The sequence below is a fragment of the Grammomys surdaster genome, unplaced genomic scaffold, assembly GCF_004785775.1.
Source record: "Grammomys surdaster isolate TR1022 unplaced genomic scaffold, NIH_TR_1.0 1019, whole genome shotgun sequence".
Lineage (NCBI taxonomy): Eukaryota > Metazoa > Chordata > Mammalia > Rodentia > Muridae > Grammomys > Grammomys surdaster.
Window position 1 is genome coordinate 326,442 of NW_021605438.1, and position 19,066 is coordinate 345,507.

The 19,066-nt window shown below is 38.2% G+C and overlaps 1 protein-coding gene across 1 annotated transcript in view; it reads left to right on the forward strand.

Annotated features, from left to right (window-relative positions):
• Dnah9 (dynein axonemal heavy chain 9) overlaps positions 1 to 19,066 on the forward strand; it is a 315,810-nt gene that overhangs the window by 215,918 nt on the left and 80,826 nt on the right. The window contains exon 50 of the mRNA XM_028783166.1: positions 17,154 to 17,579. Within this exon, the coding sequence (XP_028638999.1) occupies positions 17,154 to 17,579 (426 nt within the window). The remainder of the gene's footprint in view (positions 1 to 17,153; positions 17,580 to 19,066) is intronic.

Sequence of the window (19,066 nt, forward strand, 5' to 3'; positions counted from 1 at the left end):
GCAGGGGTTACATTTCCTAAGATGTTCTGAAGCACATATAGGAACGTTTACTGTGTTTCTTTGGGAGTCATCTATCTTTGCTGAGCCTCTGCCTCCTCATTTGCTAAGAGGAAGCAATGATGATATAAACACCCCCGTAGCTATAATGACTAGGCGAGATAATGTATGAAAACTAGATAACCGATAGTCGTCACTAAGAAAAACTTCTTTTCTGTCAATATTGTTATAGTCAGGATACGAACCTCAACTTTCATAAAACCCAGAATGAAAATCTGCAAACTCTCTGGTTGGTCGTTTAGTTGATAGATTGGTAGATAGAAATACAGAGTATAAATCAATAACTCAAGGAGTGATAAAATCAAATGCAGAAATCATACTGGATCCCTCTGCCACAGAAGAGGTGAAATGTGTGTTTACTCACTGCCTTCTGCAGACAGCAGAATTCATTTCTTCTTCCTAGCTGTGTGGGATCGCCTCCTTCTTCCTTCCATTTCGTTTTCCTATGACATAGAAAGGGGTAGACAGGAATTAGTGGGCTCTTTATAATACATAAATAGATATAGAAATAAAAAGAAAATTTGGTCAATGCTATTTTTAAAATATATTCAGGGTCCAAGTGCTTTAATAATCTCTCCTGTATCTTCTTGATGAAAACACACTCATGTTATGATGCTGTGCCCACCTCCAGACCCCAGTTTGCTTCACAGTGATCCGAGATCTTTTCTCCCCTTGATTACACACTGACAAATTATAAAGGTGGGTTTTATGTACATGTCTCTGTGGAATGATTGAATTATGCTAGTTATCCTATCAATCATCTTAATACTTAGCAACATTGTGCTGATAAGACTTGAAATTTATAATTTATTCTCTTAATTCAATCATATAGTCTTTAACTCTTAACTCTATTTACTGCAGTGATAGATCTCCCAAACCTGATGGATTGACATTAAGCCTTCCATACCTACTATCCCAACCCATCCAGTTTCTGGTAGCCACTGCTACAGTCTTTGCTTATATGTTTATGTGCCATTTTAGATTCTGCACATAAATAACGCCATGTGATATTTGTTTCTGTTTGGTTTATTTCATGATACATAGTGTTTTCCAATTCCATCTGTCTTCTCACAGATGACAGATTTTCATATTAACCATTTCATCTACTGAAGCCTTGAGTTTTCCCCTACTGTGGCTACTGTGGATGGCAGTGAAGATGGAGGTGCAGACACGTCTTTGATATGCTGATTTTAGAGCATCTGTATAAATACCCAAAGATGGGATCACTGGATCATTCCATGATTCTGTTAGGGTTTTCCTGAGATATCTCTATATTGTTTTCCATAATGTCTGTATTAGTCTTCATTCCCATCAGGTGTATACAAGGGTTTCCCTTTATCTGTGTCATTGTTAGAGGACAAATCTTGTGATAATTGCCTCTCTAAGAGGCCTGGGTGATGTGTATTTTAACTTGTGTTTCTCTAAGGAATTCTGTGCCTTTTGAAGCTGTGAGGCATTCAGGGTATCTCACCTAAAACTATCTATTTACATCTCTTACCCTTTTCTTGAATGAACTACTTCCTGTCTATGGAGTTGTTTGAAGTTGTGTGTTTTAGATATCAGCTCCAAATCAAGTGTATAGGTTGCAGATATTTTCTACCAGTCTGTACATTTTTTCTTCATTCTTTCCTTTTTTCATGAAGAATTATTTTTATTTTTATATAATCAATATCCATTTTGTTGTTTCCCGTGTTTTAGGGATCAAATCTAAAGATCATTGTCTAAAATGTTATATAGTTTTTCCCTAGTTTAATCTCTAATGGTTTTACAATTTCATGTCTTACGCTTGAATCTGTAATGCATTGAGTCAATTTTTATATGTGGTATGAGTATTTTTTTCCAATTGTTTGCATTTGAAGACCCATTTTCTCACACTGTTTACTGAATGAGATCTGTATTCTTAGCATCTTTATCAAGAATCAACTGACCATAGACTAATATGCTCAATTCTCAGTGTCTGGTTCCATTGATCACTTCATCTATTGTTTAAGCCAGTATCACTTTGTAGTAGACTTTGAACTCAGGCAATATGCTGCTTCCATTTTCATTCTTTAGGATTTGGGGATTTTGTTTATGTATATGAATGCATACGTACTTTAGATTCAGATTTTCTTTATAAAAATGACATTTGAATTTTGGAAGGGATGACTCTAAATCTATAGATCACTTTGAGTGTTACGGACATTTTAACAATAGTAAGTTTTTCTAATCCATGATCACATATTTTCCCTTGTCTGTGCCTTTACTATCTGTGATTGTTGTACAGTTTGCAGTGTTCTGCTCTCTTATCTTCTTGGTTAAATTTATTCCTAAGTGTTTTGTGAGCCTACTATAAATGGGATTTGTGGTGCTTTGACTGAGGATGGCTCTCATAGGCTCATATGCTTGAATATTTGGTCCACAGGTAGTGGAACTGTTTGGGAAGCATGAGAAAGTATGTCACAGGAGGTGGGCTTTGAGGTTTCAAAAGATCATACCAGGCCTATGGGTGTGCATGTGTATATGTGCATGCTTGTATGCACGTGTGTGTACATGTATGTACACATGTGTGTACATTCACACCTGAGCCTATAGATCAGGATGTAGTTCTCAGCTAATTCTTTAGCATCATACCTGCATGCTGCCATTCTTCCCACCATGATGATAATGGACTAACCATCTGAAACTTTAAGCAAGCCCCAATTAAATGCTTTCTTCTATAACTTGTCCTGGTTATAATGTCTCTTCGCAGCAATGGAATAGTGACTAAGACAGGATTAGTCTCTTGGTTTTCTATTGGTACCAACATTGTCAATGTGGAGAAATGCTGCTGGCTTTTGTGCACTGATTTTTTTTTTATCTCCTACAACTTTACTGGATCAATATATTAGCCTCAACAGTTGATTAGTGGACTGTTTAAGTTCTATATATGGTATTATGTTACCAGAAAGCAGCAACAGTTTAGTGCATCCTTTTTCCTACTTGTGTGCCTTTTATTTATTTGTGTGTGTGTGTGTGTGTGTGTTACTTTGTTTCTCCTACAAAGACTTGAACTCCAATGTTGAATAAAGTGGCAAGGTTGGGCATCATTTTTATCTTCCAGACATTAGAAGAAAGACTGTCAGTTTCCCATCATTGCACATAGTGTTAGCTCTGTGTTTGCCTTACATGAAGTGTATCCCTTCTTCTTATTGAGTTGTTCTGAAGTGCATCCCTTCTATACATAATGTATTAGGTGTTTCTGTCTGAAAACACTTGAATATTGTTAAAATATTGTTAACACTTCTATGTCTAAAAAAATTACTTTTTATCTTTTAATCTACTTTTATTATTGAACTATCCTTTCATCCCAGGGATAAATCCTATTTGATATTGGTGAATGATCCTTCTAAAAGTGTTGTGGACTGAAACTTGTTGCCATCTTGTTTAGGACTTTTTCATCTTTGTTCATTGAAGATCTTGGGCTGTTGGGCTATGGTTTTCCTGTGAGGTCCTTTGTGTCTTTGGTGTCAGAGAAATTCTGGCTTCATAACAGAACTTAGAAGTATTTGCTTCCTCTGTGGATCTGAGTTTATTGTTGTTTGTTGTTGTTGTTGTTGTTGTTATTGTTGTTGTTAGAAGAATTTACAGTGCATTGTTGTTAAGTCATTTTTAAAGGTTTAATTAAAGTCTTCAGTGAACCCACCAGATCTTGGGTTTGAGTATCTATTTGATAAAGGATTTTTTACACCTGATTCAATCTCCTTACTCATAATCTGTTAATAATATCTATTTCTTCATGGTCCATTCCTTTTATGTGCGAACTGGTCAATTTCTCCTGCCTTTCCCAACATAGGGGTATGACTGTTCAGGAAAGTCTCCCATAATCCTTTATATAAGTAGGCTTTTTAAACTAGGAGTTTGAGCTTTATTGACTTATCTTATGTTCAGAATACAGTCCAAAGTGATCATCATGACTACAAGATACCATAAAATTTCTCCTGTGATGCCTCTTCTACCACCCCAATTGTTATGTCTTCCTTGCCTCTCTCCTCTGCCCATGCTGACCTCTCTATGTAGCTCCAAAAAACCAGTCACAGCCAAGAGCTTGGAATGACCCTGTGAAGAATGTTCATTCCATGGTCCTCTGCTCTTCTGTCAAGTGTTTTCTCAAATTGAATTAACAAATAAAAACATCAATTTGAGAAAATTAAGGTATACATGAAAACATATAATCCAAACCAACGTTAATAAGTATATACACACAAATGTTAACCAGAAATTTTATGTAATCATTCAAAGAGGGAGGTCATTAAAGTTAAATAATTATAACCTATGCTCAAAAGCACTTAATGTTTGAGAAGAAAAAATAGATGCATGAACATGCTCTTTGTTGATAAAGCAACTATGGGACTGATAGTGAAGGAAAGTGCATGTGGTAGCCTCTGGGGACCACAGTAAGTATATATATGGGCTTGCATGTGCCCTTAGCCTTCTACTTGTATTATGGTTTATAAGTCATGTACATATAATACACAACAGGAACAATCCCTTTTCAGTGACTTGAGGAGTTGGGAAGAGGACAGAGCTAACTGCCTAACCAGGAAACAGGAAAGAAAGCCTATTAGACAAATATTAGGATAGAATCAGTGGTAGGAAGGGATAACCCACTTAGGAAAGACATTCACAAAACTATGGAAGCATGAGGGGCATGGTGTGAGTGAGCTTCCAGTATAGAAGTAGGTGGGTCTGATGCTGATCAGTTAGGGGAGGTTGTAAGGGTGAGTCCAGCAACACTAAGGTTTACCTGTATCGAGTGTTTACCCTCCACAGATGGCAAGGGTCAAATGGCTCTTTGTTTGTTTTTTTGTTTGGTTGGGGTTTTTTTATTGTTTTGATGGAGTAAGATGGATCGAGGATGCCCATGTGTAGTTAGAGCATACAGTGTATCATGAGCCGGAGGGCTCCTGAACATTATTCGCAAACCCTTTGGTATTCTTGGGACTCTGACACTTAAGAACCATTTCCCTGTTTGCTCATTATTCTAGAAGTTAAGAATAAATCTTTAGTTGATGCATAAACAATACCTGTAAATCAGAGCTCAGTAGTAACTCTGCATATTCTGTCTCCATCATGGCAGTTTTATTTTGCTTTTATTACTGAGATGAAATAAATCCAGTGTAACTTTCCTGCCTTACTTTAGTATTTTATCTTTTAATGTCATGGCCTTTTCCCCTCCACAGAGTTACCTGTAATTTTCTATTTCCCATGCATTTTACAGTGAATTTATTTTTATTATACACAAGATATGCAGTAGCACTCTTAACACTAAATAATTCAAATGGCATAGAACCTGCAGAGTCAAATATAAAATCCTTCCCATTTCTCCCCCAGCCAGTTTTCCCACAGAAGGACCCCTGTAACAATCCAAGGGTCTCCATACCAGCAATTCTTTATGTATTCACATTTCTAGAAGCATGCATGTAGATATATTATATTTTGGCTAGGTGTGGTGCATAACAATAATCCCAATACTTGTGGGGAAGAAGGAGGAAGATTGATGAAAAAGGCCAGGGCTACATAGAAAGTCCCAGGCCAACCATAGTTATAAAACAAATAGTATATAAATATGAATGCAATTTGATGCTACTAACTTAATTTCTCTTTTTATTGTATATACTTAGGTATGTAACATTTGTGTGTATATACTTATTAACGTTGGTTTGGATTATATGTTTTCATGTATACCTTAATTTTCTTCTTGCTACTAATTTACACTTATTGTTCTTAATTGTTTCTATTGTCTTGGTATATACATTGTGGTACTCTTTTCCAGTTTGTCATTTGGCTTTTTTCTTAATAATAAGCAATATTAAAACACATTTTATATTCAAGTAACTTTTGAAATTCCAGCTTAAAGGGATTAGGCATTCTTTTTTTCCTATTGGACTTCCCAGGACCCTTACTGTGGGATAATGTTAATCTTAAAAGTGACAGACATTATATAAGAAAAAAGTGAAACCTCTGATTAATTTACGAGCAGTCACATGAAGCCCATGTGAAATGCTAATCATATGAATCTAATCAAACACCAATATGCAAACAAGTGGTACAATACATTAAACTATTTATGTAGCCATCATATATCTGAGAAGAAAAGTTGAATGTTCCTTTGAGAAATGGCAAAATGACTTGTATTTGCTACTTCACTATTGCTGTGATAATATGCGTGGTAGAAACAGCAGAAGGGAGAGAAGTGATTCATGTCTCAGAAGAAACCCAGTCTCTTGGCCCTTGGTAAACAGACGTAGCAACAGAAGCATGTGGTAGAGGAGAGTTATTTGTTTTATGACCAACCAGAAGCAGAGCATAAGACAGGAAAGGTGAAGGGATAATATACTCCCAAGGACCCACCAACAGGGCACTGTTATCTCTACCCTCACCTCCTAAGATTCTACAGCTTTGACAAATAACACCACTATCTATGGTCTAAGCCTTCAAATCATGAGCCTTTGTGGTGGTCAGGGATGGGGGAGGATGGGAACATGATACTATATAGTCAAAGAGTAACAATGGTGTTTAATACAATTTAATAACCATTACTTAGCAAAGCAGGAATGATAGAGAATTTGGATATATTGCTAACAGCAGGCAGCTAACCCAACCCAAGGGCAAAGAACCCTACCAAAAGGACATGAGATACAATCCTATTAATGTATGACAAGCACAACAACAACTAACTCCCTTTGCTACTGTTACTAAAAAGAATTTGTCCTAGATTCTTATCTAAGACAATAATAAATAAAAATATTAACTGCATACATACTATGGTACAGCAGATACATATATTATTTTTTTCATAAAAGTTATAGAAATAGAGTAAAACAAATAAAAGGGAAGGGATGGGGTCTTACTGCAAAATAAATTATAAGATTTAATAGCTTTTCTAATATCAGCAGTAGCCAGTTGGAAAACAATTTCAAAATAACAACCAAAACATAACATACAAATAAGTGTAAGGAAACTTGCTGAAACTGTGAAGAAAGCTGTACCGTATGTTTGAAGGATTCAGAAATGATGCGGAAAAACACATAAATCAAGCTTAGGAATGTGATGACTACTCTCTCTGTCATCAACCCTCCAGTTTATTCATAAGTTACATATAAATCTAATTGAAGTTCAATTTGGTTTTTAGCTTGTCTCTAATGTCATTAGATGTTCATATTTTTAAACCAATTTTATAATCTGAATGTTCAACAACTGAAACTGGCTAAATTATGACATATTCAAGTGAGAGAAACAGTGCATTGCTCATTTTAAATCATGATTTATAAAATAGCAGCATAAAAAGTTTGATATTTTCAGTAAAAAAAGGTTTAAAATAGAATGATTAACATGTACATATAAGTCTTATAAATATATTATATGCACATGTAGGTAAAGACATAGAAAGGGAGGTACAAGTCTAACAGGAAGACAGATCCAAAACAAAAACCCTACTAGATAGAATACACCGGGACATAAATATGTTTTATTGCTGAAGTTACCAGTGCTGTTCATTTTCACTTTTTTCTGACTTTTGCATGGTGTATCCTCCTTTAATGAAAGAACAAGACACCACTGCCTTATAAAACACTGATGCATAGGAAAGAAATGAAAGTTTAAAAGAGGCAAACTTGGCATAAGTTTTCAGCTCAATTTTTAGACTTGTGAGAGCTTTCTTTGAATAGAAGCAAAATACAATGTGAGGGGGGAAAATAGTACTAAATCCTACAACACAAAAATTTTAAACCGTTGGAGAACACGAAATACCATAAAATTCCACAAGAGACTCACAGTACGTAAGAGAAAAGGTAGATAGCCCTTCTGGATGAAAAGCTTTAGAACTGTGTTGGGAAATATCCATGAACATCTCTCCCCTCTATTATTTATCCCATCAGTTTTCCCATTCTATTGTCCCCATGACTTAGAAGACTGGTTCATATCAACGGTGCCTTTGTCCTCCAGCTTCCTTTGATCTATGCCCCCGTGAGCCCAGGAAGTCACAGGAAGAACAGCCATGAAGATGCAGGCATTCATTCCTTCAGCCCCAACTCACCCATAGCTGGAGGTAACCACTCCCTCCAGATTTCTCACATTCATCTACTCAGCCAAAACCCTAAGACAACCCATCCTCTTTTCCCTGGACAACTTTAGCTGCCTAACTTCCATACCCATCACCCTTGCTAGAAGTTTTCAAACCCCATATGAAGCTTTCAAAACATAAATTTCATCGTTTCATTCCATGTCTTAACCTTCCAACTGCTTCCCATCAAGCAAGAATAAAGAAAAACTATATTTTTATTAGCAGCTAGTATCTCTGCTTGGCTGAACCTCAATTGCTGTGATTTGCTAAGACCCAGTTGCTTTTATAAGAATTTCTTAATTCTTCAAGAATTTCATAAGTTGTATTGTAAACATTTTCATCCCCTCTGCCATCTCCTCCGAGATCCACCCTCCATTCCATAGCTACTCAACTTTGCCTTCATCTTTTTTTTTTTCTAAACCCACAGAATCCCATTTGTGAAGCTTATGTACTCTTAGTGTGTACAGGTTAATACATCAACTTGAATGTATTAGACCTATCAGGGCCACACCCTTAAAAATAATCTCTCTCCTCCCTCTCCCTCTCCCTATCTCTCTCCCTCCCCCTCTCCCTCCTCCTGCCCCTCCCTCTCCCCTTTTCCCTCTCCCTGTCCCTCTCCCTCTCTCCCTCTTTCTCTTCCTCTCCCTCATTTCCTCTCCCTCTTTCCTTCTCACTCTTTCCCTCTCCTTCTCCCCCTCCATACTGGGATTTTTGCCCATTTTGAGTTTGTAGGGATCTTGTGCATGCCATCATAATCACTGTAAGTTCTTATGTGCAAATGGCCTTTTGTGTCTGACAAACACATTTTGTGTAGTCATCAACACCTCTGGCACCTATAATTTTTGTACTCCTTCTCCCAAAATGATCCCTGAGCCTTGGGAGACAGATGTGATATAGATGTTCCATTTAGGACTGAACATAGTCAATTATTCTCAATACCTTAAGTATCATAAAGACTATGTTATCTCTATTGGAGTTGCTGAACAGTGAGATCCCATAGACCCCCAAAACATTACAAGCTATTGCCATTGCTCTTGGTTGCCCTCCAGAACTTGATGGTATGACCCTATTGATGAAGATATCACATACTTGAGCCACAGGATATGGAGGTCAAGTTGATATTGACCTAAAAGCTTCATCTCTTCTGGCTAGCTTTCATCATGCTAGAAAGTGCTGTGCACTATCAGAGGGAAAATTAAGCAACAGCTACTAGCTGTAATTGCTGTGTTTCAAAAGTAATGACCAGATGGCAAGACATGCCCATGGATGCAATAGTGGCACCAATGGCATAGGAGCAACCAACCACTTTCTGGTTGACTGTAAAGCCCACTCCACAAGATGGAACCCATACCTGACATGGTAATCATGTGTTGATCTGAACGAAGATGACCCCCCCATAGGCTCATGTATTTAAATGTTTGGTCCCCATTTAGTGGAAATGTTGGGCATGGGGGTGTGGTTTGTTGAAGTGGGTGTGGCCTTGAATGAAATTTATCACTGAAGGTGGACATTGAGATTTTAAAAGCCCACACCAGACCCAGTTTTCTTTTGCTCACTTATGCATTCTCCCCCCCCCCCACTTCCTTCCCCCCTCTCTCTCTTCCTCTCTCTCTCTCTTTGCATGCAAGTTGTGGACCTTAGGAGCTCTCAGATATGAGTCCAGAGCCAAGCTTTCCATTTTGATGGCCATGGAATAATAATGTACTAACACTCTGAAACTGTAAGCAAACTTCCAATTAAATGCTTTCTGTTATTTGTTGCCTTGGTCAAGGTTGGAGAAATTTTCTTCTATGATTTAGTTGAAAATATTTTCTGTGCCCTTGAACTGTTTTTTCCTCTTCCTCTATTTTTACTATTCATAGTTTTTTTTTTTCATAGTGCCCCAGATTCCTGGATGTTTTGCTTCCTCCCAGAATATAATAACCAAGACAGGGTCTTTCGAAGATTTATTTTCTGATCTTGATTTAAGTTTGATGGGATATATATATATATATTTCACCCATTTCTTTTTGATTTTCTAGTTTAGTGGGGTACATATTTTTAAAGTACTCATATATTATTGTTTATATTTCCTTGGTATCTGTTTGATGCCTGTCTTTTCATCTCTAATTTTATTAATTTGGATCTTCTATCTGGACTTTTAGATAATTTGACAAAAAGTTTATAAATCTTGCTGATTTTCTCAGAGACCCATTTTTTCTTCATTCTATTGATTCTTTGTTTTGATTTTTGTTTTTTTTATTTTTATATTTTACTAATTTCAGTCCTGAGTATGATCATTTCTTGTTTTCTATTCTTTTGGGATATTTTTTTTTCTTTTTGTCCTAGAACTTTCAGATATACCATTAAGTTGCTAATATCTCTCCAATTTTTTTTCATGTTGGTACTCAGTAGTATAAGTTTATCTCTTAAACCTGTCTTCATTGTGTCCCAAAGGCTTGGGCATGCTCTGTTTCCATTTTCATTCAATTCATTTCCTTCTTGATTTCTGTCCTGACCCATTTTTTCGTTCAGTAGTAAGTTGTTCATTTTCCATGAGTCTGTATACTTTCTGTTGTTGATATCCACCTTTGGTCCATGGTGATCAGATAGGATGCAGGAAATTATTTCAATTTTCTTATATCTTTTGAGACTGACTTTATGTACAAATATATAGTCAATTTTGGAGAAAGCTCCATGAGTTGCTGAAAAGATATGTTTTTTTGTGTTTGGGCGACAAATTCTGTAAATATCTACTAAATCAATTTGATTTATGGCATTGTATAACTCCAGCATTTCCCCGTTTAGCTTTTGTCCATTGGCAAGAGTGGGGTACTGAAGTTACCCATTATCACCCTTTGAGAGTCAGTAATGTGCTTTTTAGCTGTAGCAGTGTTTCTTTTATGAACTTGGGTGCTCTATTGTTTGGTGTGTGAATGTTTAGAATTGAAATATCCTCTTGGTAGTTTTTCCTTTGTGTGTGTAGTATCCTTTTATATCTCTTCTGGTTATTTTTGGTTTTAAGTCTATTTTGTCAGATATAAAATAACTACACTGGTTTGCTTTTTAGGTCCATTTGCTTGGAATATATTTTTTTCATTCTTTTACCCTGAAGAGATGTCTATCCTTGATAGTAAAGTCTTTTCCTAAAAAAGTAGCAAAAGATGGATTCTGTTTCATAATCTAATTTGTTGGTCTGTGTCTTTTTATTGGGGAATTGAGGCCATTGATGTTGATAGTTATTAATGACCATTTTATTGAATCTTGTTATTTTATTGTTATGGTGTAGGTTTTTCACCCCTTCTTTTGATTTACTCTTCTGAGATTATTTGTTCCTTGTTTTCTTGGGTGTGGTTAACCTCTTCAGACTGAAGTTTTCCTTCTTGTGCTTTCTGTAGAACTGGATTGGTAGATATATACTGCTTAAATTTGGTTTTATTATTGAGTGGCTTTCTTTCTCCATCTATTATGATTGATACTTTTACTGAGTATAGTAGTCTGGGTTGGCATCTTTGATCTTTCAGAGCTTTTAAGAATATCTGTCTGGGCTCTTCTAGCTTTCAGAGTCTCCATTGAAAAATCAAGTTTTAGTCTAATGGGTCTGCCTTTATGTTACTTTGTTTTCTCCTTGCTGGTTTCTATACTCTTTCTTCATTTGTATTTAGTATTTTTCATGTATATTTAGTGTTTTTATTATTATGTGTCACGAGGAATTTATTTTCTGATCTTGTCTATTTGGTGTTCTGTGTGTTTCTTATACCATGATAGGCACCTTCTTCTTTAGGTTGGGGAAATTTTCTTCTATGGTATTTTTGAAAATATGTTCTGTGCCTTTAACCTGGGTTTCTTCTCCTTTTCTATCCCTATTATTCATATAGTTTGTCTTTTAATAGTATCCCAGATTTCCTGTTTTGTACATAGATTTTTTTTTAAGATATAACATTTTCTATGACTGAAATATTCATTTCTTCTATTTTGTCGTCAATGCATAGATGTTCTCTTCCATGTCTTATATTCTGTTAGTGAAGTTTACCTCTGAGGTTTTTGTTTGACTTCTAAAATGTTTTACTTCAGTTTGGGTTTCCTTTATTTATTCTATTTCTATTTAATGTTTTAAATTGTTTTGATTATTGTATTCTACTGCTTCTTTGTGTTTTCATGAACTTTATTAAGTGATTTATTCAATTCTTGTTTAAAGTCCTTGACAATATTTATAATGGCTATTTTGAAATCCCTGTCTTATGCTTCATCTATACTACATTCCTCAGGATCAATTGTAGTAGGGTTTTGGTGAAAACATATTGTCTTGTTCATGTTTGTAGTTTTGTACTGGTGTTTAACCATCTGGAGTTGAGATGATTGAAGTGATTCTGAGTGTCAGTATCTGGTCTTTGTTTGGTGTGTATTTGATTCTTTGATTTATGTTATCCTCCTTGGATATTAGGAAAGTGTGATAGCCGTGGGTCCCCTGGGAAGTAGTACTTCTGAAGGTCACTGGTTGACAGAAAGGAATAGTGATGGGCTAGGAGAAAGGCTGAGAAGAAGCTATGATAAAGAGATATGGGAATCCTTTCCACATCAAAAGTTGGGGTATCCATGGGGTTAGATGTGTAGTGGGAAAAGAGGCTCATACAAGAAAACTGCAGTAGGACAAATGATATGTCTTGAGAGACAGGGACGATAGGGCTAGAGGACTCTGCGTTTTTACCAAGAGTTGGCATCTCTAGTGAGTGGTGCTGAGATGGAAAGAGAAGCACCTGCAAACAGGCTGCTGCAGAGCTGAGATTGAGACTGGAGGGATCATAATGGAGGACAGGAAGGACAGTGGAAAAACACCTACCATAGTCCCTTCCTGGTGTAGCCAATGAAGGTCTCTGGTAGAAAGTGTTTCTGTATACCAGTGGCTAGCACAAGGAATGAGGATGGTCAAGAAAAGAGAATCAAGGGAAGCAGCACAGTGGAGCTGAGCTCTGTGCACAACAAGATCTGGCACAATCCCCAGGGAATACAAGTATAGTGAAAGGAGGGGCACCTGCAAGCAGGCTACTATAGGACTGGGAGTGACACAGGAAAGATTGTAGTGGAGGGTAGGAGGGAGAGTAAAGATTGCCTATCTGAGTACCAGGCCAATGTGGCTCCTGGGTCATGTGTATTCTTGCCATGGCCTTCCAATCTGCTCATTCATCATCCTTCAACTGTCTCCTAAAGATCTCTGCAAAGCTGTTCCTTCCCACTCCTTTCCTCTTGGCTAGAAAGCTGATCCTAAAAGAGATCTCCCTGGATCTGCCTCCTTAGTTACAGTGGGATCCTCCTATACCAACTAATCATCCCCATCTTGTCAGCACTGGCATGTGTGGCTTTTCTCTCACTATGAAAGAGCCAGCAAGATGACTCAGTATGTAAAGGCACTTGCTACCAAGACCAACTACCCAAGTTTGATCCCCGGGATCTATGTGGTGGAAGGATAGAACTCACTCTCACATGTTATCCATATGTGTACACATGGACCCATACCCATGTACAAACAAGTAAATGCACAAGAATGTTTTACAATATAATAATCAAATTTATCCCTGCATTATTTTACTCACTTGAATGAGTGACAAGATTTTGGTTTTCTTGTTTAACATCTTCCCTATCTTTTAACACTTGAAACCATGCCTGACACATCCAAAATAAGTATTTATTTAACCCAAGTTTTGTCATATACATTTATTTATGTGTTTATTTATTTATCCATCTGTTCATTTAACAAAGACGTATTGGTTACTCTTTGTGTGCTAGGCAGGCATGAAGTAAGATTCCCTACCCCTAGGAAGCTTAGATTCTAGCAGAAGCAAGAGACAATAAGCTAAAGATCATTACTTTACCTAAAGTAGAAAAGCATGGCAGATGCTATGAGGAGGAAATGTGGAACCAAGAAGCAGATTACTGGGGTGGGCAGCTGGGGAGTGAAGGTGAAAGGGACAGATGGTTTCTGTGGTACAGAAGGTAGCATAGCTTACTTAGTCAGAAAAGGGGTGTGGCAACCAGATTCATGTCAGTCACAGCAGTCATTTCTGCAAAGGAAGGGCCCTGCTTCTGATGCCATAGTGGTAAGAATTGCAGCAATATGTTTTTCCCCTTACTGACTTAAAGATTCAAAAGGTAAGAAAATCAACGTCTAAGCACTCAGCCAAGTTTTATTGAAAACACACACACAAAGAAAAAGAGGGTGGTTATAATAAAGACCCTGTCATTAACATTAAACATTAACATCGTTAACAATGCTTTTGCAGTATTCACAGTACTCAAATGATATTTGACTCCTGCCCCAGTGCCCCAGAGAGAGATGGATTCCTCTCATCTGTCGTATGAGACAGGGGTGGAGTGACGCCAAGTGCTCCTAATGTGTGTTCACTGAAAATAGTGTCTACGTCCTTCTGAGAAATGTGCCTTCCAACCTTGTGTTCCCCCTAGTTACATGAGAACTGTCTGCCCTGTGATGGCTGGCTTGAAGCCCATGCCTAACTAAACAAGATCTTTTCCTAGGCAATGTTTTTTTAAGTATTAGCTCCTGTTGGAGGAAAAGGCATTTCCCCTCTGCTTGCAAAGCTAAGGATATGGGCTGAGCTGCCATCATTCATTCACCCCATTCAACCATTCGAAGTCCAAGTTGAAGCGTGTCTGCTAGATAGCACTAAACAGAGGAAATCAGGTTCTTAAAAGACAAACATGGGTCCTTGTTTTCATAAGGAAGAAAAATAAGGAAGTCAACAAAGACGAAATTGTTTTGAATTGCAGTAAGTTTTCTAAAGAAAATCACCATGGTATTAAGATAGGAAAAGATTAAGAAACAGAGGTTGGTGCAGAGAGTCTCTCTGAGTAGAAAATGCTTGAATTAAGATCTTGAGGGATGGGACAGTATCAGCCATGCAAATAAATGTCTTGAGAACAAATATTTTTTATAGAGATTCTGAGACAGAAATGAGCTTCATAAACCAAAAGGCACCAAAAGAAAATGTATTAGCACCACAGCACTATAATAAATAACTCACACTGACTGTTTATAGTAAATACAGCTTTATTTGGGCTTTGGTTCTCATGGCTCAAGACCAAAATCAGGTCTCTGTCAAGGATGGTGCGTCAATGTAGGAGCTAGTGTTTAACCCTCCAGCCAGAAAGCATAGAAAACCTGAATCTGGCAATCCTCTTCGGGGCCACTCCCATCATTAAACCAGGTACTTCCCACTAGGCTCCTGAAATAACCAATGCACCTTGTAATAAGTAATACTGCCTTTGGAGCAAAGCTCTGTACTTTCAGGAACATCTTCCAAATCCCATTAGGAAGCATTTGTGATTTGAAAATAGAGAATGAGGGAAAGAGTCCAGGGCAGAGAGTCAGCCATGTGCCTTGCAACATGAGGAAACCAGTGTGCAAAAATGAACCACCACAGTAAGATCCAGAAGCAAGAGAAAGGCCACTGTTCCCTATGGAGCCATAAAAGAAAGCTCATTTCCATTCCAGTGGGGTTTCTGTCTCTTAGACCAACACAGTCGCCATTGGTTTCTAGATGTGTATGGATATGAAAAGGGTTGGAAAAGTTTCATTGAAATCATAACAGCTCTAGATCTGGATTACAGTCCTATAACTTTATATGTGTTTTCTATTAATTGCATCCATTAACTATGCCTAACTTACTAGTGTAGATGGTGAAGATTCCTGCTCCAGCACATTTGTGGTTCCTTACTGTACGCTCTCTCATCTTCTCATCCCTTCCAGTGCTAGTGCCCACTTATATCGGTGCTGTTCTCCACTCCGACCCCTGACAGGGCATTGTGATCAAGTGTGAGAAGAGTAAATGCAACCTGCTAAGTACAGTACTGGTGTTTGTGTAGGTATAGCTTCAAAGTTGACCACTCTGGACTGGACAACCAACAAGGGCGTTCTAGGCATGTTCTGTCTATATATCTTAATGTATACACACACATACCAAATAATCAAAGAAAAAGAGGCTATCAACTTGAGGGGAAGTCATGGACAGGTTCAAGGGACAGTAACTGAAACAGGCTGGAGAGAGGAAAGGGAAGGCGGTGATGTAATTCTATTTCAATTTAAAACATCTTTTAAAATCTGGAAAAAATATATAAATGGAGCATCTCCTTCACCCCATCTCTGCTTTTGCCTGGTGTTAGAATTGATCCCCCTCACTTTGGATTTCCAGGCTCTAGAGCAGTTTGAGTTCATTGATAGAAGGCCTTAAACTCTGAAACAAGATCCTCCCACCCCACTTTAAAAATCACCCATGCAAAAACAGGCTTTCTGGTCTTTCTCTGTGACTGTCACAGCTTTACTCTGAATCAACTGCACACGCTCATCCTTACAGCCACAATTGCATGTCCAGGTTAGCAGTGCCCTCCCTGGTTCTGGGTTACAGATGAGGACACCGAGGACTGGGAAGCCTAAATATCAAGGTCAACATCTTTCTGCTGCAAAGGACACACCTGAGACCAGTCAGGAGCAGCTGACTCTCAAGCCACTCCTGGCTTTTGGTCTGAATTATTTCTTGGCAAAAAGTGCCACTGTGCATTCAGGACAGTCAAGTGTGTTTAGAATGAGCTCAGGGAAGAAAGCAGTTTAATTAAAAGAAAAAAAATAGTTGACTTTCAGTGCCATTCTCCTCAATCCAAGATGAAAATTAATTTATAATAACCTTATCTTTTATTCATGTCATGCTGCATGTTTCAGAGTATATTGGCATCCTTTTATTTCCCAGCTAGATGTGAAATAATGGTGTGTTTCTAATGGGCTGTAAGTCACTTAGTGCTCAAAGAACATAGCTGAGTCTCGGGTAACCATTCAGGGAAGTCTGCAGCCACAGGGGAGTCACTCTGCTTTCCTTTTGATGAGTCATGATATTTAAAATTCAGAGGGCTGCTGCAGGCTTCAAAGCAGCCCTTTCAGATTGATCACTCCACAGCCTAACTCCATTAGCAACCCAGGACAAAGAGAACTCATCCATTTTCTTCTAACAACCTCCTCCTCTCTTCTCAGACCAACCTGACAGAGCTGAAATCATTTGGCTCTCCACCTCTGGCCGTCAGCAATGTCAGTGCTGCAGTGATGGTACTCATGGCCCCAGGAGGCAAGGTGCCCAGGGACCGCAGCTGGAAGGCTGTCAAGATCACCATGGCCAAGGTGGACAGCTTCCTGGATTCCCTGATCCACTTCGACAAGGAGAACATTCATGAGAATTCCCTCAAAGCCATCAAGCCATACCTGCAAGATCCTACATTCAACCCAGAGTTTGTGGCCACCAAGTCCTATGCGGCTGCAGGCCTCTGCTCTTGGGTCATAAACATTGTGAAATTCTACGAGGTCTTCTGTGATGTGGAACCAAAGCGCCAAGCTTTGAACAAAGCCACCTCAGACCTCACAGCTGCCCAGGAGAAGCTGGCGGCCATCAAAGCCAAGATCACAGTAAGTGAACCTAGAACTCTCTTGCCCAATACTGCAAATGGTCAAAACACATAGCACCCTCTGGCAATCTCCAGAGCCTGACAATATAACTCCTCAGGAGAAACCAAATGTTCATGCAGAAATCCATCTATTTTCAACTGGGACAACTTTCTACATTTCTTTCTCCAACACATACAGGCCAAAGAAGAAAAACCAACTGGGCAATTGGTTTATTAGTCTAGTCCAAAGGAACGGAGGGGGGTGAGATTGTTCTCCTATAAAGAACGTAGAGCCCTGGAAACATATAGCAGCCCTAGCAGACTGAGAGTAGGATCAATGGAGTTTCAGCTGCTCCCTTATCAGCCAAATATGAACTAAATATTGTTGCACTTACAAAAGGTTATGGTTTTGAGATGTTTTCCTCCTTGAAATGTAGATTGGAACTGCCTTAACTTCACCTTTTCTACCTATTATTTCTCTCCAATTCTGGTCATTTTGGAAGCTGCCTCACTTTCTACAGTGTGACCATGTGGGCACAGTGTGTGAGATCTTCACTGTTTTAGGGACGTTCTTAAAAACAAGGAATATTGATAGCACAAGCCTATAGTGCCAGCGCTCAGGAGGTTCAAGCATGAGGATCATGAGTTTGAGGCCAGCCTGAGCTACTTAGCAAGATTAAATTAAGTAAATGAATAGTATGTTGTGCATTATAGTCCAGAGTTTATTAGATTTATAAGCACCACACATCATTAAATCTGTTTCACTCAGGTTTGAGGGCTTGTTGTGACCTTGGGCTCACACTTACTAGAGAGAGGAGTACCTGAATTTCACTTTTGCTGTTGTAATGGATAGGACCAGGATGGATAGAATACAGGCAGCTTGGTAGAGTACACATGATGCCCTGGGCTGGAATCTCAGCCAAAAAGAAGATTAAAAATTAGTGAAGTGAGAGGTAGCAATCAGAAGGTTTAAGATAGCGTAGTTTTAAAAACTGCCTGTCTCTACCAAGTCCCACCCCTTACCAAGAAGCTATTCACAGTGAATACCTCTGGGAAAGGGAAAGTCAGTGCTCCCTACTGGGTGAAACAATCGCACTCCAGGCCAGGTGGGAAGCCCATAGCTGCTGGCCAGAAAATGCTCTCCATGGTTTGTGTTGAGGATTTTTTCCACTTTTTTAATTGTTTTGCTATTTTTATAGTACTGATTTTTGTTTTGTTTTGTCTTCTTTTTTTTTCCTTTGTTTTTCCTATTTTGCTTTTTTTTCTTCAATAGAATGTGAGAGAGAGAAAGAACAGGAAGTTGGTAGGTAAGGAGAGGTGGTAGGGAGGTAAGGAGAGCCTGGGAGGAGTTAGGGGGGAGGAAAGATTATGATCAAAATTTACTACATGAAAAAATTAAATAACCTCTCCATCTCAACAGACCTTCAGTCTCAGCTGCAATACTTACTTCTTGTGTGTTGGAGTGCTCAGACTTCAGCTCCCAGAAGGAGACTAGACAGAATAATAGTA